Genomic DNA, 23,726 nt, shown 5'->3' on the forward strand with positions numbered 1-23,726 from the left:
CTTGAATCTAATAAGCCCTATAGCAGTTGTGTAAAGCTGCATAATCCTCAAATGTTAGCAAGAGTTAATGGGCAATCTTCAACCCCAAACTTCTGTTTTTTACTTTTCTTCGCCCGACTTTGCCTACTAGCCACGGAGTGAAATATAGAATCATTCATTCACAAGCTAATAATGACCTCTACTGCTCTGAAGAGCTAGGAAGTCAAGGGAGACATGGATATACTCCTTGTGTAAAAGTAAAATATAAAAGTGTGAAGAGTAAAATGTGAAACCATTCACACCTCATTGCCCATTCTGTTTCCCCTCCAAGAAGCAGCCACTGCCCTGCCAGTGATGTGTTGTGTATCACTGGCAGAGCAGCTTTCTCATTTTCTTTCCTCTGTGGGTTTGAAAACACAGGACTAGCTCAACTAACCAGGAATTTATTTCCATTCATGGAAACACTTTTCTGGTGTTTAAATGGGATGATGTCATGCAGGGCTTTAAAACAACTGAAACAAGCAATCCTTATCTAACTATGAAATATATTTTTATCCGAAAGTTGATGTTTTATACCCAACTAAGGGATGACGTTGCCCCAGATCTCAGCTAAGAAAGTAACCTGCTTAGATACGCTACAGCGGTCTTCTTTTGACTTTTGAAAAATAAATGATCTTGAAGTTAGTTTGGGTTAGTCAACATTTCTAAGAGTACATTATTGACAGTAAATTATTTCTTTGTAAGATTTTACTATACGCTACCTAGATTCCAGTGTGTACAATGGATTTTTTTATTTTCATATTTTTTATCTATAAGGTAAGGGAAAAAGTAACACATAAGAAATCAGAAAATAGGTTATATGCTAATAGAAAATGTGGTCCTCTAAACTATTTTTTGCATTTTAAAGCAGAGGGCCAGGGGGAGCTACGCTAACGGTTTAATAACATGATCTATGGTTGAACAGAATTTGGCAGGACAGGGCCTTCTCAGATCCCATTAAAGGGATGACAGAAGTCCAAGAGACCTACAGCAGGAAGGCCTTATTTGTAATTAATCATCTGATATAGGCCTGCTAGGAGAAGACCCTATGGTATTAGGTAATCTATAGCTTTATCCTTTTTTTCTTGGTCATCTTAAACATATGCCAATTTACCTTAAATTTTTCTTTAAAAATGTTTGCTACCTCACATGATCTTTTTGGAACCAAGATGGTAGGTTTTCAACATCTTTTTCCTGCCTTTGGGACTGGGGCCTTCATAGTTTCTGCACCAGAGGAAAGCCCTTCTTTTACTAACTATGTAGCTGGGTCAGTATAATTCCAGCCACCCTATTGGCAATGCTAAAATGTATAACAAATACAGATAGTTCATTTGTATTTGGAAATATTTGACTTCTGATTTGAAATTTTCTATTTTAATCTGCATGTATTAGAAACATATAGATAGAAATCTATGGGACTTCCCTGGCGGTCCAGTGGTTAAGACTTCACCTTCCAATGCAGCAGGTATGGGTTTGATCCCTGGTTGGCGAGCTAAGATCCCACATGCCTCATGGCCAAAAAACCAAAACGTAAAACAGAAGCAATACTGTAACAAATTCAATAAAGACTTTAAAAGTGGTCCACATCAAAAAAAATCTTAAAAAAAAGAAATCTACCGCGTTTGGTCTGGGCACCAGCTCATTATAGGGATAAGTATCTAAGAAGCCAGTAGGTGTCTCTACACATGGTTCTGCATCCGTGGCTAAGGTTGGTAATGCCTGAGTAACATCATATGATGTGGCATCCTACGATGGAAGAGATAGCAAAAGTCTATTGTGTTAATTGCTTAATGGCCTGCACCTTTAAAACAGGTTTCCTAGAAGATATAGGTGAGTTTTCTAATTACAGGGCCCATTGGATGGTGTGTTTTACTTAAGTAGAAAATGGCAAAAACATTTGTCATGAGAATATAGATTCACACTGTATACCTGTCTGGGCAGGAAAAGGAAGCAGTGTTATGGGTATAATTTTGAGTGTGACTACAAAAAGGAGGACTCCCTTATAAAATAATAATATTTAATGAGCTAATTCTTTTGTCTCCTCCTTCTCCACCTTTCTTCCTCATCATCCCACTCCCACACTGGATGCTGGACACATTTATGTAAACAAAAATGGTATAATAGTCAGTGCCAATGTATAGTGTGTCATTTAGATTGTCTTCATTCCAGGGATCTTTCCACCCTTTCATACAGTAAGAGATAAGAGATTGGGTAATGACTGGGAATTGGATAATTATCTGTGAGTTTTCTTATTTTGAGGAAGGAATAGGCTGGGTGGGTTTTATTTTTAAGAGTGGATTTTAGCTCAGTAATACACAGCCCTTATTCTAGGAGATGTTACTCTTACAGAGGGCATACAATAGAATTTCAAGCTACTTAAATTCAAAGTGTTTTTGGAAAAATGAGGAAATAGAGGAAGAGTAAGGAATGAGCTGAATAAATACTCAAAAATGCAAACATTCTATGTTTCTTGAAAATGCCATAATCCTTGTAGAAGGTCTAGGCAATAATAGTGCTTTATATCTGTAAGAGTTTTTTATGGCTTACAAAGGGTTTTCACATGTGCTATTTCAACTTGGTTTTGTGAGGTAGATGGATGATGGTACTAGTTCCAGGATTGTAGATCCGTAGCCAGGACTCATGCAGGTAAAGGGGTCACTCCTGATCATTCAGTCTATAAGTGGGATAGTGGGGCTGGGAACTCAGATCAATGATTCCTGATTTAGGACACTTGCTACAACATGATTAGCAGTATATGTCTAAAAGATAACTGTGTCTAAGACAGTCCCAGGGCCTTTATTACAGGCTCTATTACTGTGGCACTGTCACCAAATAGCTATGTGATATTGGGCAAAGCACTTTATTTCTTTGGGTGTCAGTTTCCTCATAGAAAAATGAGGGTGGAGGTTTGGGGAGGACTCCCTAATCCCAAAGTCCTACGCTGTCCTCCACTGTGGCCCTAAGATCCCAGGAACAGGCTAGGACTCAGAGAGCTTTTCAGACCCCAATGTCTGTAACTCCTTAATGATAGGCAGCAGTTTTGTGGAAGTGGGTGACACAGCAAATATCAAAAACACCTAAAATAGCTTGCTAGGGTTGTTACCGCCCCTCAGCCGTTATGGGCAGTATTAAACCTAGGGTTTCACTGCTATGGTAATCCAAGTAGTTCAGGCTGAAGACTTAGAAACAAAGCCACTTTGAAGGAGAAAGGGTGTAAGTTTGCCAGATAGATAGAGATTTTTTTTTTAAAACTAGGGAAGTGAATTTCTGTTTGATAACTCCAAATATACATTAAGATCACCAGATCTATTCAGATAATAACTGATTTAAACACTCAAAAATACATTGCCGCCACTCTCAAAAAGAGATTATAGGCTAGTTAATGGTTAAAAAGCTGAGTTCAAAATTTCCAAAGCTTTAATAACTCCTTAGTGACTCAGTAATTTTTTTCACAGCACATCTAGCCCAAAAGAAATACCTGAGAATTTCAATTAAGCTGTTAGGTCCGAACAACCTAATAGTAACAGTTCTCGTGATGTCCAACAGATGCTGATGCCTTCCCTTGCAAATTTAAAAGATCCTGCAGTGCCCCTGTGAGTAGGGTTGCCTGCTTAAATTTTCATTTCAAATAAACAATAATTTCTTTGCTGTATTTCTCAAATAATGCATATGACATACACTAAAAATGATTCATTATTTATCTGAAGTTCAAATTTAGCTAGATGTCCTGTATTTTTATTTGCTAAACCGTACCAGTGAATTCACTCCCCGGAGTGCCTTGGCGCAGAGTTTGGAAACCACAGCCCTAGAGCCCTAGGCCAATTTTTTAATGTAAAATTCCATTTATTTTGAATTAATAAATTATATACACGAATTTTTCAAAAACTTTTTAAAAATGTAATCGAAGTTACCAAGTTATTTTGTGACTGAGTTTATGAGTGGAGATATTTAGATTATGAAGAGTGGGGTTTGTGTTGACTAATGAAAATCTGGCCTGTGCGTGTTGAGCCCTGAGCCGTACAATGCAGTTTCCCCAGTTCACCTGAGGTCACTTGAACAAAACCCAAGTGCCAGACCAAAGCCTCTGGTACCTTCCATAGGACTTGATTCAACAGCTGAAGCAAATAAAGCAATATATATATATTTTTAATTTGCCAGTCCAATTTTGTTGACGCATTCATAATTATAAGCACTCATTGGGATTCCTTCCATTTAACAACAGAAATAGCAATTCATTATGAGGAGCAAATCTGGAGGCCTTCATCACTTCGGCACTCTGGTGCTGACCTAACCACGAAATGGCAACATTTTTCTTTTAGGAAGCTCAGTGGATATGCTGTATACTTTTGCCAGTTGCTCAGGACTGGACCTGATCTTTGGTCTAAATGCATTACTACGAACTGCAGATTTGCACTGGAACAGTTCCAATGCTCAGTTACTCCTGGACTACTGCTCTTCCAAGAGTTATAACATTTCTTGGGAACTAGGCAATGGTAAGTGCTCCCCTGCCCCCGCCCGGGGAACATTTCAATAATAAGGAGATTCCCCTTTGCCATTATTTGTTCCTATTTATAACCTTCTTTTTAATAATAGCAAATATGTTTTTTGCCTTGGAATATTTGTGTAAGTGCTCAATGGTGTGAGTTTGGAATTACTTGTGGCAGAAAACTCCTTTTGTATCCCAGAACCTATCGTTAATCCCAGTTTACATTACATTTGAGCACTTCCACAGCTCCCTGGTTCCCTTGAGATCTTCAGGGTCACTTAGACCTCCTATGCTTGGCAGGTTGGACTCAAGCAGTTTGCTTTTACCTTTCCATTCCTTCCTCTGTTCTCAACTTGTCAATCTCAGCAACCCCATGCCAACACTCATAATGGGTTCAAGCTAGAAGTTCCGGTACAGAGTCTTACCTGGGTCAAGCTCTTGATTGTCTCCTTTGTCACTCTTTTATTGTAAGGAACTTATAAATTGTAACTAAAGTGCTAGTGATTAGCCGCATTCATTCAAACATATTTACAATGCTTTGTTCACACATCAGCCGATGGAACTGAAGATAAAATGGGAAGTGAGATGTAGTAATATCATGAGCACATATTATATTCCAGGCACTGTTCTGAGCATTTAATAAGTATTAGCTTATTTTATCTTTATAATTGCCCCGAGGTGAACACAATTATGGCATTCATTTCATAGATGACAAAAGAGGCACAAAAAGGTTAGCTAAATAGCTGTGTGATGCCGGGCAATTATCAGTGAGAGGAATCTTACAGGAGTTAGGATTTAAACCCAGGCAGTCTGGCTCTAGTAGGAGGTCCCTGCTCTCTTGAGACTTCTGTTCTAGAGGTAGGGAGGCAGACCGACCAGAAAGCAAGCAAAGAAGTGATGCATGTCTATAGTGGTATGTATTATGATAAAGTCTAGCAGCAGATTTTGGTATTGGGTTGCTGAGGATAACTGGCAAGTTGAAGCACTGAAAACAGAATAAAAGGAAGGGTCGGGGCTTCCCTGGTGGCACAGTGGTTGAGAGTCCACCTGCCAATGCAGGGGACACGGGTTCGAGCCCCGGTCTGGGAAGATCCCACATGCCGCGGAGCAACTAAGCCCGTGAGCCACAGCTGCTGAGCCTGCGCGTCTGGAGCCTGTGCTCCGCAACAAGAGAGGCCGCGATAGTGAAAGGCCCGCGCACCGCGATGAAGAGTGGCCCCCACTCGCCACAACTAGAGAAAGCCCTCGCACAGAAACGAAGACCCAGCACAGCCAAAAATAAATAAATAAATAAAGTAGCTATTAATTAAAAAAAAAAAAAAGATCCCACGTGCCGCAACTAAGACCCAATGTAGCCAAAAGATAATACATAAATAAATAAAATAAATTAAAAAAAAAAAAAAGGAAGGGTCAAGGCAACCATATCTTAGTTAGATGCTGAACAACTTTACTGCAGCAACTATGTGAATAATAGGTCGTCTGAACCCATCCTTACCCATCTCTGTACATCTCACCTTCCCTACTTTTCTGCCCTACCCATCCCCATCTCCTTCTGCTCTTCAGAGTAAGATAAAAGAGTGTCATCATGTGCCCCTCTTCCTCGGGCCGCATTTTGCAAAGGGAAGGTCTGGTTTCCGGGGTGAAGGAGAAGAGTAAGGTAATTTGGGAAGTAGATTGGACACTTTCCATGCCTCCCTCCCCTCCCTTCAGCTTTGCTACTTCCAGACTCACATGCACATATAATTTGCACTTATAATTCTCAGTGAGACTTTTTTAAAAAATAAATGTATTTATTTTATTTATTTACTTTTGGCTGTGTTAGGTCTTCGTTGCTCTGCGCGGGCTTTCTCTAGTTGCGGCGAGCAGGGGCTACTCTTCTTTGCGGTGCGCGGGCTTCTCATTGTGGTGGCTTCTTTTGTTGCGGAGCGCGGGCTCTAGGCGTGCAGGCTTCAGTAGTTGTGGCTCGCGGGCTCTAGAGCACAGGCTCAGTAGTTGTGGCGCACGGGCTTAGTTGCTCCGCGGCATGTAGGATCTTCCTGGACCAGGGCTCAAACCCGTGTCACTGCATTGGCAGGTGGATTCTTAACCACTGCGCCACTAGGGAAGCCCCTCAGGAAGACTTTTAATTACATTGTAGAAATAGGTTTTTAAATGTCTTCTCCCACACAATCTTTTTCTAAAAGTAAATTAGGTTATTAAATACTGAATACAGACTATTTCCTGAATATCCACTAGTTTAATATCCCAATTATTAATTTCCAACTGTTGTATTACCCCCAATACTTCAGTTATATAACTTATATTTTTATTTTCCTGGAATATCTTCTTTATAACTAGAGATTTTACTTTCCTTGACTTTGGATTCTAAGTTTTTGTAATATGAAAAATGCTTTGTTGCTTTTATATGCTGCTTTTATGTTTGCTTTTAAATAAAAAATTTTCTAGGTAAGCAATTATTTTGCGAATTGCTGTCTTTCAGAACCTAACAGTTTCCGGAAGAAGGCTGGTATTTTCATCGATGGGTTGCAGTTAGGAGAAGATTTTATGGAGTTGCATAAACTGCTACGAAAATCTGCTTTCAAAAATGCAAAACTCTATGGTCCTGATGTTGGCCAGCCTCGAGGAAAGACTGTTAAGATGCTGAAGAGGTAAGAGCTAGAGGAAGCAGAACCACTTTTCTTAAATATAATATTTTTCTTTGGTGGAGACTCTTCAATAAACCACCTGTTATTAAACAATTTGTTGCCTGACTAGAAGGTTTACCAAAAGAGGAAACGTTGACTGGCTCAGAATACCAAAGATTTTGGGGCAAATGGCATCTGTGATAAAATTTGTATCAGAATTAGGAAGTTTGTGTTGCTTTATCCTAAAGTAGTAACCAGCTCATTTCTAGGCAAAACAACTCTTGTGCATTTATTGTTCATATAAGGATTAAGTGATAACATAATAGATTTTTTTTTCTAGTTTCCTGAAGGCTGGGGGAGAAGTGATTGATTCAGTTACATGGCATCAGTAAGTATGTCTCCTACTGTTAATACTGAGAAAGTAAAGCTAGCTTTACTTATTACCTAGTTTTCAAAAAATTGTTTTCATTTAATTACTAATTGACTTTATGGTTCCCGATAAGAAACTGTCTCAAGCAGCATTGTACTAGGATCTTAATATTAATAAAACAAAAATTTAAACTTGTTTTAAGTAACGTGGTAGTTTCTACAAGATCAAGGCACACTATCGTTTAAGTCATGGAATAGATGTAGCTAATAGTAGCTAAAACTAATATGCTTGCCAAAGAATGGGTAACCCACAAATACCTGCATTTGTGACTATGTTTTCTCAAGACAGAATAAGTGGTCCCCTTTCATCTTGTTCTCTCCTTAGTAGAACTTCTGCTTTTTTTTTTTTTTTTTTTTTTAAATAGCACAGGGGTGGGAAGAAGTAGGAAGGAGGGCAAGGGCGGCCAATTAACTCAAAAGCAGAAAGTAAAGTTTGTTACTTTTTCCTGAATATTTTGTGAATAATTTAGCTACTACTTGAATGGGCGAATTGCTACCGAAGAAGATTTTCTAAACCCTGATGTATTGGACACTTTTATTTCATCTGTGCAAGAAATTTTCCAGGTAATAGTCTTTTTTTTTCTTTTTAATGTAAAACCAGAGTCCTTATTTTGTAGTCTAGCTAGTCCTAAATTCTACAGGTATATAAATTTATATGTTTTTCCAATTTTAGAGAGCAGGCACTAGATCTTATTCACCTTCAGTTCCCCTTAGTATTGGGTCTTACCCATGTATGTTGATTAGAAATTAAAAATACTTCCAATAGCCTTTCAGTAGAATGAACTCTCATAGTCCATAAGAAAAGAATGGGATTATTTACATTCCTTCCACACCTAGTATTCCAATAAAAGTTAATTGCCCAAGACCTAAATGACCGTGAAAATATTTTGTAACTATATTGAACGGATGGATCTGGGAATGCAAGGTTTTGAATATTGAATAATCTTCAGCAACATATTTGGTCAGCTTGTTTGCAATTACCGTGGAGACTTTCCTGTTCCATACATAGGCTGTTGAGGAGACCAGACCCCACAAGAAGGTTTGGTTAGGAGAGACCAGCTCTGCGTATGGGGGTGGAGCGCCCTTGCTGTCCAACACCTTTGCTGCTGGCTTTATGTGAGTGAACTTGCACTTGTCTCAGGGACCAGATAGCATTCTCCTGTTCTTCTATTCAGTTGAAATAACTCGTCAGACAAAAATCTGGTCAAAGACAGTTTCTGTGGCTGAGCTCCAAAGTTTGTGCCAGATTTTGCAAGAAAATGATTTACTAAAGTTGGTTGGACATCTTTAACATGTGCCCAAATTAATCATTGTATGAATGAGCTGCTTTAGAAGTTTTGTTCCTTAATTATGGCCCATAAATATGTCAAGCATTCCTTTCTCTAAAGAAATACATTGTAAAAGAGTGCATCAAGAGCCTCGACTCTGAGAAGGATTCTGAGTACATATAGCTCTACTCATAGATTCCCAAGAAGTTTAGAGCCTGGAAGTATGAGGTCACACCCGAGGGGCTACCAATGAATTTAAAGATTTACTAAATCACCCCCTTATCCAAGCACCACAAACTTGATTGCTTTAAAACCAGCTGGTTTACTTACATTTCATAACTCGGTTAACACTCTTAGTCTATAGTTCTGCATGCTCATATTGAGCTTTATTCTCTTTCCTCTCCTACCCTCATTCTTATAAGCCCCGACTAGAGCACACATCCCTTATGCTTGTGGAGGCATGAGGAGTAGAGGAAAGAAAGGAGATGTGTGTTTTGCCACTGACTGAACACGGGGGGGAGGAAGTGTCCACAAAAGCTTAGGGGCGATTCTACTTATTTCACATTTTAGTACTGCTGACCACCAGCAATCCTTTCTTCAGACCTCACATGGAAATGCGGGTGGGGAGGCGGTGGGTGGAGGTGGGAAGGGCAGGTGTGGATCCCACACAGGACGGAGAATAATTGTCTATAAGGGTGGGCGTTTGTCTACTCCGCTTTGTAGATGTTGTCCTACCCTGATAGGGACTCTTATAGCATATTAATAGTCTTCTAGGATTTGTTATCATGCAGAAGTGTGAGAACACGTGAAGTGAAGGATAGTCTCTATTTCATCTGAATGACTTATTGATAATTAATACTACTTTTCTGGCTTCCTGTCAGTTCCTCCCACACGGAGGAATAAATCAGAATAGTGTATAGTTAAAACTGTGTTATTTTGTTTGCCAAACTTGAAGGAAGCTTGGCCTCGCTCTGTTCCAGGTGGCTGGATAAATTGGGCCTGTCGGCCAGAATGGGCATAGAAGTGGTGATGAGGCAAGTGTTCTTCGGAGCTGGAAACTACCACTTAGTGGATGAAAATTTTGAACCTTTGCCTGTAAGTGACCATTATTTTCCTATTATCGTGAGTAGGTTAGAGTATACTAAGGGCTCTCTGTATTAACCTTTTATAAATAGTCAATTCTCTCAATAAATTCAATGCTCTCAATAAGTAGCCAAACCATGGAAAGATGAATTAGAAGAAACCTTAGAGATCACTCATTCTAACTTTTTTGTGTCTCAAGACATTGAGACCCAGAAATAACGTTTTTAATGTGGGTTATTTAGGGCATGGTGTGGGATTTTTAAAAAAAGGAGTAATTTTAAATTTTATGACTTCAATTTTATAAGATAAACTTGAATCAAATGTTTTGCCAAGTAAATCAAATTTAAAATTGCCTGTAGTAGCCAAAGTTTCAAAATTTTTTGTCATGAAATCATAATTTATTTAACTTTACGATAAGCTAGTACCATGTATTTGTTCAAAAATATCACCATACGATTGGCTATTTTGTTAATAATCTTCAAGATATTTATGAGTAAAATCTCATTTCCACCCTACCTCCAACTACATCTGGTACTAAATCAGGAAATATAGCCTTTCTATTTAAAAAGCCACCTGGAAGATATATATATCTAAAAATTGGCATAGCATAGATATAGCCTGAGAAGTATGACCTTGATTTTTAGAGTCTAAAATAGCATTTGAGAATATCTATTTTCTAAGAATAATTCCTAAAGGAATTGCTTGAACATTGTAGGAAAGCTAAGAAAGTCTGCAAAAAGCACATGCCAAAATATAAGCTAGGCTTTTATGGTTTGTAGATAGATTTCCCCCCAAAATTGCCTTTAGTCTATAGTGGTCCAAACTCATGGAGCACACTGTACATAACTTAAAAAAAAAATTTAGCAAAATGTCTTTGCACAAAATGGAATCCATCTTCCCCAAGTATATTATGAGTCATTTATAAAATGAGTTAAACCAAATGTGATCATTTCATTAGACAAATATCCAAAATCTACTACTGGCCCCTTCTTAAATGGACCTTGAACAAGGAAGAGAAATAAATAGTTTCTTCACAATTTGTTTCAAGTCCAATGCCTAGAAATTAGCCAGCTTATCCTGTCACTCTTTGTAAATAGTACCAGCTATTTATGTTGTTATCTAAAGCTTCTCAGCCAAACATAAACTTTTGGCTTAAGAATTCTTTGTATATGTGCTAAATATACTTCTTCCTCAAGGTTCACAAGTCAGCTAGAAAAACTTGCAAGAGTAAATGTTACCTTTGACATCTGCAGAATACCAGGGAATTCGCAAAACAGTCCTGGAAGGTGACAAGGAAGGTATCTTGGATCCATTTTTCAAATGAGGAAGTTCAACTTGAGATGAGCTTGTGTGATTTGCTGGAGGTCACACAGCTGTCTCATTGTTACTCTAAAGAATCCTGTACAAATCCTGGCTCTGAGCCTGCTTGCTTTCTACCCCCAAGTCATGGAACCATGCTACGTCTCCTTTGAAAACATTTAATTGATTCTCTTCTTGTCTCCGGTGAAAATTTTGAAGTTAAGCAGAGAAACAAAAGCTGTTTGCCTGTTGAGTCTACCTTACCCAAGCTCAAGAAGGAAGGGTTGGGGTATATATATATTGAGTGGATTTAAAAAAAAAAAAACTTTTTATTATGAAAAATTTCAAAGTAGAGAGAAAAGTATACGAAGCCCTAATGTTGTTTAATCTATAATCGTACCCACTCTTTACCTCCCACCTACTGGATTACTTCTAAGCAAATCTCAGGTATACCACTTTATCCATAAGTATTTCAGTATGTATCTCCTTTGTAAAAACATAACAAAATATAATTATCATACTTTAAAATATGAACAATAATTTCTCAATATCATTAAATATTTAGTCAGTGTTTCACATTTTCCTTATTGTCACAAATGTTTTTTTTTTGTTTCTTATTAGTCATCCAATTTTTTTTTTTTTTGGCTGTGTTGGGTCTTCGTTTCCGTGCGAGGGCTTTCTCTAGTTGTGGCAAGCAGGGTCGCCGTAGTCATCCATTTTATACACAGCAATGTATACATGTCAATCCCAATCTCCCAATTCATCACACCACCACCTCACCCTCCAGTCACAAATGTTTTTAATTGTTGGTTTATTCACATCAGAATCCAAACAAGGTCCATATATTGTACTTATTATATCTCTTAGGTCTGTTAATCTTTAAGTTCTCTCTCCCTCTCTTTTTTTTGTCCCTTGGAATTTATTAGAGAAACCAGGTAATGTTATATAGTGTTTCCCACATTCTGGATTTTGCTAAATTTATTTCTGTGGTATCATTTAGCATGTTCCTCTGTCCCCTGTATTTCCTGTAAACTGGTAGTTAGACCCAGAGGCTTGATTTTTGTGGGGTTTTTTGTTTTGCAAGAATTCTTCATAGGTGATATTGTGTGCTTCCATCAAGAGACACATCATGTCTGATTGTCTCTTTTTTTGACCTTGATAGCTAGTGATGGTCATTGCCTAATGCACTGCTTTATTGGGCAGGGGTTGGGGGTTTACAAGGTTTCAGAGGAAATTGTTTTAGTCTCTTAAACAGAAGTTTTATTTTTAAAACTTGGCTTTGTGTGTGTATGTGTGTGTGTGTGTGTGTGTGTATGTGAGTGTGTGTATGTGTCTATATCTAAAAGTTTTGCTTTGAGCTTTGAATTCTTGGATGCTTGACAACAAAGAATATTTAAACTGTCTCTGAGCAATGAGTTGCATCCTTGAGATTTATCTCCTAGCACGCATAGCCCTCTGAATTGTGGAAGTGTAGTCCTCCAGTGATAAAAAGCAGCAAACAAGATATTGCCCTCAGATTCGTGGTGGTAATGCAGACCAAAAGATGAATCCTTTTAAAATAGCTCTAGGATAACAGTCACACTCTTTGTAGGATAACTATTTGCTTGACACTGTTTTTGTTAAAGAGTAAGTAAAGATCTGTTTTTGTCCCTCCCCTCCCCAATCACTACAACTAGGATTATTGGCTCTCTCTTCTGTTCAAGAAACTGGTGGGCACCAACGTGTTAATGGCAAGTGTGAAAGGTCCAGACAGAAACAAACTTCGAGTATACCTTCATTGCACAAACATCAACCAGTAAGTGTGTAAGACACCCTTTACCAATCAACGAGTTTTAATTAATAAGCACACAACTTCCTACTCTAACACCCTGTTGTCTTCTAGCTATACAGTGGGTCTAAGGTGTGTCATTGTTCTTTATTTCTTTTCATTCTCATAGTGATATGGTGCCAGAGTCTAGCTAAAAAAAAAAAAAAAAAAAATACGTTAAACATAGGCATTTGCAGTCCAGCAAAGATTTGTACAATGATTTAATTATCACAATCCATAATGAAAATATATCCTGAATTTAAATAAATAATGATACAAATGAAACACATAAAACTAATTTTGTATGAATGATTAATCAATTGAATGACTATGAATGAATAAAATATGAATATGAACTCATATGAATGAATAATTACATGAATATACTTATCCCTTTGCGTCATATCTGATTAATAAAGAAGAATTAAAATGATACCAATAACAACAATAACACTCATGTTTTCAAAAGTTTCAACCCAGTTTCTGGAGTTGAGAGGCCATAGAGATTTTTGTAGTCCAGTACTCTGGCCTTAGGTAGGAAAAATGTTCCTAAATCTGAGATTTTTCTCTTTTTAGTTTCAGTCTGTCTTTCCTAATAGAATAATATTAAAATGCTAATTCTAGCTACAAAAGCTACACACTGTTTCCAGTTTCAGTGAGTGGGAACTCTGTTTCTGGTGAGTGGGCCCCATTAGGAATAAGTGGGGGAATGGTTTAGGTGGAAAAATTCTGAAAAGTGTCAGTAGATTTAATTTTCTTATTTGTTTCAGTCTTTTCATAAGGTTAGGAAAAGCCTGGGTTTATATGCTGTATATTAGGAATTCACATGAACCCTGAAAATTTCCATTTTACCATTTAACTTTCCTATGTTTGAACATATATGGGCTGACTGGCTTCCTCACAACGCAGCCTAGCAAAGCAGCAAAGATCTCAAAGTGCTAAAACCCAGAAAATGGCAGTGTGAAGAGCAATATTTTTATCATGTTTTCAAAATAGGGCCACATCAGTAGTCTAATATTATCATAAATGGAAGGATACAAAGAGGGCCCATCATCACTATAGATACTAATACTTAGTATTATCCATGACTATATTTTTAATCAACTATTCAATTGCTTAAATTAGATAAATATTTTTATTGAGTTAATCTATTTGCTTTTAGCCCAAGGTATAAAGAAGGAGATTTAACTCTGTATGCCTTAAACCTCCATAATGTCACCAAGCGCTTGCAGTTACCACATCACTTATTTGACAAGCAAGTGGACAAATACCTCATAAAACCTTCAGGACCCAATGGCTTATTTTCCAAGTGAGTAATTTTCTTGGTTCATTTCAAACTTTCACCAAAAGTGAATTTTATTGGTGTTTGTCAGAATACCATGTGTTGATAGGGAGCAAAAAAAAAAAAAAGTCAACTATTTCAAGTTCTAACAATTCTTAATATTCAGGAAGTTATATATGAATACATACTAATACAAGTGTGATTCATTCAGAGAGTCCAAAGCGGAAGGATGGGACCACAAACTAGCAGTTATCTTAGGGAAATGTTTTCATTTCAGAGCAACTTGATGTATCAAGATCCACTCAATGCATTTAGATTATTTGCTCCAAAAAGACATAATTCTTGGTAACACTGTCACTAAAACAAAAATACCTATATGTAATTGCTATATAAAGGCATAGGAGTTGGTGTAAAATATTATATGGCACGAGCTGGGTGTGAGTCTCTTATGGTATCAGAATAGTTTTTTTATTGGTCAGAGTAAGAAAAAAGTGGTCAGAAATGTGCCTTTTAGGTGAATTATTTAAAGTTGGTTCTAATACATTTTAGTTATAAAAGCCTGTCATTGAATATGTCTTACAAAAGCCTGTAATCCAACAGAATACCCAAGAATGACCGTAAGCCTTGAAGAGTTAGGCACACAAACGTTGTAAGATTTCTGTCTAATATGTATTGGAAGGAGACTTCCCAAGTGGTCCAGTGGTTAAGACTCTGTGCTCCCAAATCAGGGGGTACGGGTTCAATCCCTAGTCAGGGAACTAAAAATCCCACAAGCTGTGCGGTGCAGCCAAAAAAATTAATCAATTAAAACAAAAATTCATTGTGTGTTGGAAGGGGCTCTTTCCATCATGACTATTCTCACATTAAAGCATAAAAAATTGAGATTACAAAATTCTTACTACCTCCTCCCATCTTTGCAAATGCTCTATGAGTGATGTTTTCAGTGACAGCATCAGAACCTGAAAAAGTACCATAAACATGCTTTCTCCAAAGTCCTAACCCCCATAGACAAGCATTATTAACACTGGGCACCATTACTTTATTTTTTCCCTATCCTTTATTTTACTATAACTGTAATCATACAACCTCTAATAGGAAAAAGTGAAGGGGAACCCACAAGTTTCCCAAAATATCTTTCCATATATAGCCTTTGTAGACTTCTAAATGGGCTGCATGTTTTATAAAATGCCATGGTTTACTTATTTTCCTACTGTTTAAACCTTTTTTTCCCCCCCTATTGTAAATAATGCATATTTGGATAACAGACACTTTTCTCTATTTGGGTTTTGACCCTTTTTGAAGTGGCTATTTTTAGCATATTTCTGTCTGAGGCTGATAAGAGAAAAGCTTTTCTGAAGTAGTTGAATAATAGTTGTAGAATTAGAAGTGTCTTAAGAGATCATTTTAGATGGGTATCTGAGGCCATTCAGCTCTGTTTGATTCCTCCTCTGTTGGATCTCACAGCCTCTGCTGGCGACTGCTCTCTGTGGCAAGGATAAAGTGAACCTCTAAGCCTTTCACCTGCTGCTCTTAGTTCTATTCTCTAGAACAGAGGATGGAAACTATACCTCATGCCTGTGGACAAGTGGGTTTAAAGGATTTTTTTTTCTCTCTTTTTCTGGGGAGGTTGGCATACGTTCTGTGTTAATTTTTATTTTTAATTAGTTGTCAATGTTGTAAAAATTAACAACTACTAAAGTATCTGGATTTCTAGCTTTTCTTTGAAAATGGGTGCTCTGGCAGCTCTGGGATGTTTTCCCAATTCGATGGAGTTGAACCGGGGTTGTTTCCTTTAGACAGGTCATTCAGCTTTCTGTTCTCCTTAGTCCCTACGTGACCCTGCTGTCTCAGGCCTGTCCTACTGCACTGGCACACGTAACTTCCTTGGCCCTTGAGGACATTTGAGTTTGCTACTGTTAATCTGGAACAATGCTGAATGCCTCCTTTTCTCCAGAATAACTCTCAAATATTTGAAGGACAATTGGACTGTCTTCTCTCCAGGCTAAATATGCCCAATTTCTTCAGTGATTCTTCTCTTTGCTGTATTTATCAGCCCCTGTTGCATTCTGATCACACGTTTCGTGCTTTATACTTGGAAAATTGGTGAAATTGTGCATAATGTTTTATTACCCTAAGTTCTCTTCGATGAGTATATATTACTTATATTTTTCTCTCTTTAAAATGTTGCAAAAGCATCGCAGATAAGTTTGATGAGTGCACAGTCTGCACACTTGCTCACGCTAATGACCTCAGAGGGTTAAATAATAATCACCTTTAAAAAATTATTTTTTACTTGAATAACTTGTATAGTGCCAATAGAAGGTCCTGCATAGTAAGTTTTTAATAAATATTTGAAGTGAATATATGTTAACATAAAAACAGTATTTTATAGTTATCTCACATAAATTTTGCCCAGCATCAACAATTTTGCCAAATCTGTTGCTTGCTAATTCCTTCTAGCTCTATGTATCTGAAACGTGACAAGGATGTCTTCTATTTCTTGTCATCGTGTTACTGACTTAAAAATATAAAACAAGATACTACCCTCAAAAAAAACCCTACCCTCATTTGCCAGCCTGATGAGGAAATATACTGCATGCTTTAAGTTTACACTCAGTAGTATATTGATAGCATCCTTTAGCTATATTTATAGGTGATTAAACAGTATAGCCAGATGGTTTATCTTGCCCATGTTTCATCATCTTAACCCAGAGCAGTATTTATTTACAATGATCAGACTTACCTTTAAACTCTGTGGCCTCCCCTAAAGCATTTCTGAAACTTTTTTGTGTACCCTTGTAATGGTCTTCAATTTCATACAGGAGAGGTCTTACTACCACCATTTAGAGATGTTTTCAAGGCCTGTTTTTGTCTGTGGTTTCCTGATGATGGTCATGGTGTTTCCTCCCACACCCCATCCAGGAACTGCTGTGATATAGGTGCTAAGACAAAGCTTGGGTGCATGTGGGCTGAGTGTAACAGCTATGCAGGCTTATTAGCCTCCAGCAGTCATGGTTATCTTATTACATCTTTAGGCAGAGAGCCCAGAGCTGGGCATTTGACCAAGGTTAAATGGAAATCAGTTTTTCTGCTGACTGATACTTAGGATAGAGTGTGAGAGATCTTTAAAAATGAAAACTTTATAATAATGTTAAATTGGAAACAATCAAATGTCTAACATTAGACAATTAAGTAAATAAACTAATATGCTCATACAACTGAATCTTGTGCAGCCATTAAAATAATGTAGTGGATGAATGTTTAATGGTGTGAACAAATGTTAGGATGTGTTACAGGAAAAAGAATCAAGTTTTAAGAGACTATATACTGTATGCTCATTTTTGTCTAAATGAAAACATCTATGTACATACATACATAGAAAAGAGATGAAGAAATATACATCAAAATCTTAAAAATGGTTATGATGAGTTAACAGGTTGCTTTTGTTGTATTTATTTATCTGAATAATAATGATGATGATAGATAATACTTTTACAGTGCTTACTATATACAAGGTACTGTTACATGTATTATATACATGACATAGATAAACTCTGACAGTAATCTAAATTTTCAACCATAAAAAACTTTTTTTCATATATAAAAATTTCATAATATAAAAAGCAATTAAGAAAAAGATAATAGAGATAAAAGCATCATTTGGAATTATGGAAGTAACTATCAGCAGAACTAAAAGCAGACTAAAGCTTTTCTTCATAAGCTCTTGTTTATATGAGATTTATTGCTGTAAGCATGTATTAATTTGATTTAAATAATAATAAATATGCATAAGAAATAACACTTGTCCTTAACTTTTTTTCCATTTTTTGACTCAGTTTTGATTTTAAATTCCGACAGTGAGATGCAAAGAAAACATATTTTTTTTGGAATCTGTGGTTTAGCTAAACAAAATCATTTTTGCTTCACCACAGCAATATACATTCTACCAAAATAGCTTAACAATTTAAGAAAATGAATGCATACCTCCTGGGAAAAGGGGAGTAAGAGGGTTTATGGACATAGTTACAAGTGGGAAATTGACTGTCATTTTGTATGTTAAATTCATGAAATTCACATTCCATTCTATATATTTGCTTTATACAAAAATGTTTTCAATTTCTTACCATCCAAAAAAATGCTGCAGATCCAGAAGTATGTCATTTTCGTTCTTTTTATAACTCCATCATCTTGCCTAGTATGGATTACATGTGTTCCATTTTCTGTAAAGGGCCAGATAGTAAATATTTGGGGCTTTGCAGGCCATATGGTTTCTGTCACAACTGCTCAACTCTACCAGTGCAGCTTCAAGACCATCTAGGTCAAATACCTAACTGACATAGTGTTCAAATACAAATTATATAACAGAAACTGCCACAGAAAAAATTTTTGGTCTTAAAAAGATCTCATGACTTTTATAGAGTAGGTGGAAGACACACAACTTGGCTAACTTGGACGTATCTTTCCCCTTTGCAGATCTGTCCAGCTCAATGGTCAAACTCTGAAGATGGTGGATGACCAAACCTTGCCAGCTTTGACAGAAAAACCTCTCCGTCCAGGAAGTTCACTGGGCCTGCCAGCTCTCTCATATGGATTTTTTGTGATAAGAAATGCCAAAGTTGCTGCTTGCATCTGAAAATGAAAGACATATACTAGCCCAGAGACTGAATTTTTCAAGTGCATTGATAAGAGGAAAGCAAAACTCAGGCTGTAGGAAGGCGAGCAGATGCATTACAGATCAATTGGTGACTGCTTTAGGGCCACTGGGACACTCTCAGTGCTAGATTAACACAGTATTTTGTTCTAAGTAGACCACTGTTAATAGTAATACCTAGTTCCAAACACTATGTTTGTATTCTGCATGTACTATTTTTATTTAAGATTATTAAAAATGTATGTAAGTACTCCCAATACAGCCAGGGGGCAAGTAAGTGAAGGATATATTATTAGTTTTAAGAAAGTGTTTAGTTGTTTTTATTTTTTAAAAAAAAACAGTTATTAGAAGATTGTCAGATTCTTTCCTCCATATGCTTTCCTCCCATAGGGCTGCCGTCAGAAAAAGTTTACTACCACAGCCTTCAAATCATCTATAAAGGAGAGACAATCTCTTTGCAGCTTAACAGAGAGTTAAATTCAGCTGCAGCTTCACTTCCCTCTGTTCTGTTTGTCTCTGTCAGCAATACTGTGTGAGAGGACAGATGGTTAGATGTGATAGCACAAAAAAAAAAAAAAACCATTAATGGCAATTTGGAGGGAAGGGATTATGTAGACTTCAAATGAAATAAAAAATGACTCTAAGTGAAATTGGTTTACCAAGAGGAGAAGATTTAACTCAATACATTGTAACCATCTGTTAATGTTTACCTTTAATCTACCTTAAATTCTTGTTTTAGTTGGCTGCAAGTAACAGAAAACCCTGATGCCAATGGCTTAAACCACCACACATTTATAATCCCACATAACAAGAAGTTCAAGTAGGGTGGGCTCCACTGCTCAGTATGTCATCAAGGAATCGGTTTCATTCCGTCTCTCTGCTCTGTCACCTTTAGTATTGGCTTCATTCTCAAGCTGGTTTCACGATGGCTGTAGCTATCCCATGGGCCCATTCAGACCTGGCAGCAGCCAGAGAAAGAAGATGAGCAATTTTTTCTGTCTCCTTCATAGACTTTTGAAGTATTGCCTTTCTCAGAGGTTCTCTCAGCAAAACCCTCCTCATGTCTCCTCGTGTCATGGTCGCATGGCCATTCTCCCCAATCACGGCCACCATCAATGAGATTCCTCCAATTGTCTCCTAATAATCTTTTGGAATGGAGAGGGTGTTGGGAAGTCTGTAACACTGACCACTACTGTTCTGTGCTTTTATCAGTAACAGAATGTATTATTTTCTCCTGTGTCTTAATTCTTAGAAATATAATTCTCCTTATATTTATGCCTGCTATGAATATTGTCTCAATTAAGTACATTTATAAGGAACTAAAGCTGAAATTTAAAGTTTGGATGCTTTAATACCCTTAAATTTTATATGTAAGTGATTTTTATATTTTCACATTTGAAATAAAGTAACCTTTATAACCTCAATATTGCATGATTATTCTTTTTTTTAATTTATTTACTTATTTTTGGCTGTGTTGGGTCTTCGTTGCTGCACGTTGGCTTTCTCTAGTTGTGGCTAGCAGGGGCCACTCTTCGATGCGGCACGCGGGCCTCTCACTGCAGCGGCTTCTCTTGTTGTGGAGCATGGGCTCTAGGTGCGCAGGCTTCAGTAGTTGTGGCACATGGGCTCAGTAGTTGTGGCTCGCGGGCTCTAGAGCGCAGGCTCAGTTGTAGCGCACAGGCTTAGTTGCTCTGCGGCATGTGGGGTCTTCCCGGACCAGGGATCGAGCCCGTGTCCCCTGCACTGGTAGGCGGATTCTTAACCACTGCACCACCAGGGAAGTCCTTGATTATTCTTTCAATAAAGCTTAAGCCTACAGATCCCTTGTTTCCTTCACCACTTTGTTTACACCTCCTACCTTTATTTGTCCTTTCAGCCTCCCCCATACCGACTTGACCTTGAAGAAAAGAGATCGTCAGGCACAAACACGATTTCCTCCCTCATCATGTAGATTCAATCATGATCAGGGTTCGGTCCTGTCTATTTTTCTTTTCCCTAACCCCTCTGCCACTTAATAAATTCAAGGCCCATTTTTTCACTTGTATTATTGTACTAATTTCCTAAGTGTTCTTCCTTACTTTGCTTAAAATTCTTAAATTTTGCTTATATTTGCTTAAAGTTTGCTTAAAAATTAAAATGGCTCTCCATTTCCTATAGCATATAAGGTCCTCCATAACCTGGCACCTGCTGTTTTCTTCAGCCTCAATTCCTGTTCCTTTCCCCATGAGTTCTGTTCTCCCACGCACACATTGGTTAAGCAGTCCGGACATACAGCCTCTTGTACCTTTTGCTCCTGTAACTTTGGTACTGCTCCTTCCGCTCTCCACCTGGACTCTGCTACCTCTCCTCTCTATGTGGCAAACTTTTATGTTTATTAAGACCCAGCTCAAACAGCAGTTTCAATGCCTCCCCTATCATTCAAGTAGCTTTAGTCCTATTCTTTGTTCCTATAGCAGTTTGGACATTTACTGTGGCACTTATGATACATCTAAATTGTGTCCATATATCTTTCTAACTTGACTCTAAGCTTATAAGAAAGAAGTTCAATATCTTAACCATCTTTGTATTCTCTATGCTTAGCATGTTGTCTGGCACACAGTAGCCATTCAGATGTTTCCTTAATGACAGAGAAGAACGTTCAAATTTGAAACTAGCTTAGGCAGTTTGATTTTGAATATACAGAAAAACTGAGTGATGTTTCAAACCTCAAAAAGTATTGCCTGATAACTTCAAAAAATTTTTTTAAAATTATCACTAGAAAGCTTTTACTGTGCTGGGTGGTTATATGAAGAACAGGGGCATAGTTATGTGAAGAAAGGAATGCTCTCAGTTGTATATTAATGAATATTAAAGGCATTATTAATAAATAGGTTTTTTTTAACTTTTTTAGAGGAAGCTTCTTGCCTGTCACATTAGTGAGACTTTTTGAGTCCATATGATTTCATTAATTTATTTAATCAATCAAATATATTTATTTTCTGCAACTTATTATATTGGCTCAAAATCACATCTGTCTTTTAGTTTGGCCCTTGTGATTCACCTCATCTACATGATAATGGGAATTACCAAGTCCTGCTGTGAAACTTGTATGTTCAGGGCTTGTCAGTTCTGTAATTGCACCCATTTTCTTTTTTAAAACTTCTGATGTGTCTCATCAACCTATTGAAACACCTCATGGTTGATAAGCCTTTTAATTATCCTTCTAACCAGAATTTTGATGACCAACCAAACTAACATAAATACCCATCTATTTTATCTGATAATGCAATACAAAATCAAAGCAGTAGTATTCAAAATTAAATGGTAGTAGAATAAATAATTAGTTTCAACTGTAGAAGAAAATGTTACCAATGATGTGCAGACCAACTTACGTATTGTGTGCCTTAGAAAAATATAATGTGAACATTCCCGTACTCATTCCATCCCTGGGTCAGAGATTTGTGGGTTTTTTCAAGGATAAGGTACTTGTCCTGTCTTCTCCTTTTCCAATTTTATACCATTCTCAATACTACAGACTTATGGGTTAGAAAGTCCTAGAGCAAGTTAGATACTTAAATATTTAACAGTCTTTTTAAAAAATCTTCCCTATCATTGTCATTAAACGCTGTAAGTTTCTTTTTTTATATAAATTTATTTATTTATTATTTATTTTTGGCTTAGTTGGGTCTTCGTTGCGCGTGTGCTTTCTCTAGTTGCAGTGAGCAGGGGCTGCTCTTCGTTGCGGTGTGCAGGCTTCTCATAGCAGTGGCTTCTCTTGTTGCGGAGCACGGGCTCTAGGCGTGCGGGCTTCAGTAGTTGTGGTGCATGAGCTCAGTAGTTGTGGCACACAGGTTTAGTTGCTCTGCAGCATGTGGGATCTTCCCGGACCAGGGCTCAAACCCGTGTCCCCTGCACTGGCAGGCAGATTCTTAACCACTGCACCACCAGGGAAGTCCAAACACTGTAAGTTTTTATAACACCTTTGATTTAAGTTAAATTCGTTCCTTACTTTTATATATTTGATGATAGTCACTAGTTTTTAAATTGGTTCTTAGGTTACCTTATTAAATGCGACTTACATATTTATTTCAATTCCCATAGACCTTTCAAAGGACAACAATAAGGCTAGTTTATCTGATTCTGCAGCACTCCAAAATTAATAAGGCAAATTTGCATATTTAACATATTCTTCCTAACCACATTGTAAAAAAATTCTTATACATCTAATAAATCACACACAAATTTAGTAGATCAAGTTCCCTAAGCATTTCAACATCTTAAAAAACAAACAACAGTCATAGCAAACCTATATAAATACAATTTGTAAGGCTTTCCTGGTGGTGCAGTGGTTAAGAATCCGCCTACCAATGCAGGGGACACGGGTTCGAGCCCTGGTCCGGGAAGATCCCACATGCCGCAGAGCAACTAAGCCCGTGCACCACAACCACTGAGCCTGCACTCTAGAGCCCACGAGCCACAACTACTGAGTCCGTGCGCCACAACTACTGACGTCCGCGTGCCCTAAAGCCCGTGCTCCGCAACAAGAGAAGCCACCGCAATGAGAAGCCCGCGCACCACAACGAAGAGTAGCCCCCACTCGCTGCAACTAGAGCAAGCCGGCGTGCAGCAATGAAGACCAAACACAGACAAAAAAAATTAATTTATTAAAAAAAAAACCCCACAATTTGTACAAATATGTCATTTTCTCATGCCAAAGTTACAAATTTACTCCTCTAGCCAGAGTTAATATAATTACCAATTCAGTTCCTCTACACCAAGTACGGTAACAATTAGCTTTTG

General features: G+C 37.5%; 1 protein-coding gene across 1 annotated transcript in view; it reads left to right on the forward strand.

The window, feature by feature from the left end:
- The window catches only part of HPSE (heparanase), a 33,561-nt gene extending 13,190 nt beyond the window's left edge, over nt 1-20,371 (forward strand). The window contains exons 4-12 of the mRNA XM_068542725.1: nt 4,338-4,511; nt 6,984-7,152; nt 7,469-7,516; nt 8,028-8,121; nt 8,567-8,673; nt 9,806-9,920; nt 12,884-13,002; nt 14,177-14,323; nt 18,770-20,371. Of these exons, the coding sequence (XP_068398826.1) occupies nt 4,338-4,511; nt 6,984-7,152; nt 7,469-7,516; nt 8,028-8,121; nt 8,567-8,673; nt 9,806-9,920; nt 12,884-13,002; nt 14,177-14,323; nt 18,770-18,929 (1,133 nt within the window). The 3' untranslated portion in view covers nt 18,930-20,371. The remainder of the gene's footprint in view (nt 1-4,337; nt 4,512-6,983; nt 7,153-7,468; nt 7,517-8,027; nt 8,122-8,566; nt 8,674-9,805; nt 9,921-12,883; nt 13,003-14,176; nt 14,324-18,769) is intronic.
- Nucleotides 20,372-23,726: the final 3,355 nt, after the last annotated feature.

Source organism: Eschrichtius robustus, chromosome 4 (assembly GCF_028021215.1).
Source record: "Eschrichtius robustus isolate mEscRob2 chromosome 4, mEscRob2.pri, whole genome shotgun sequence".
Taxonomy (NCBI): domain Eukaryota; kingdom Metazoa; phylum Chordata; class Mammalia; order Artiodactyla; family Eschrichtiidae; genus Eschrichtius; species Eschrichtius robustus.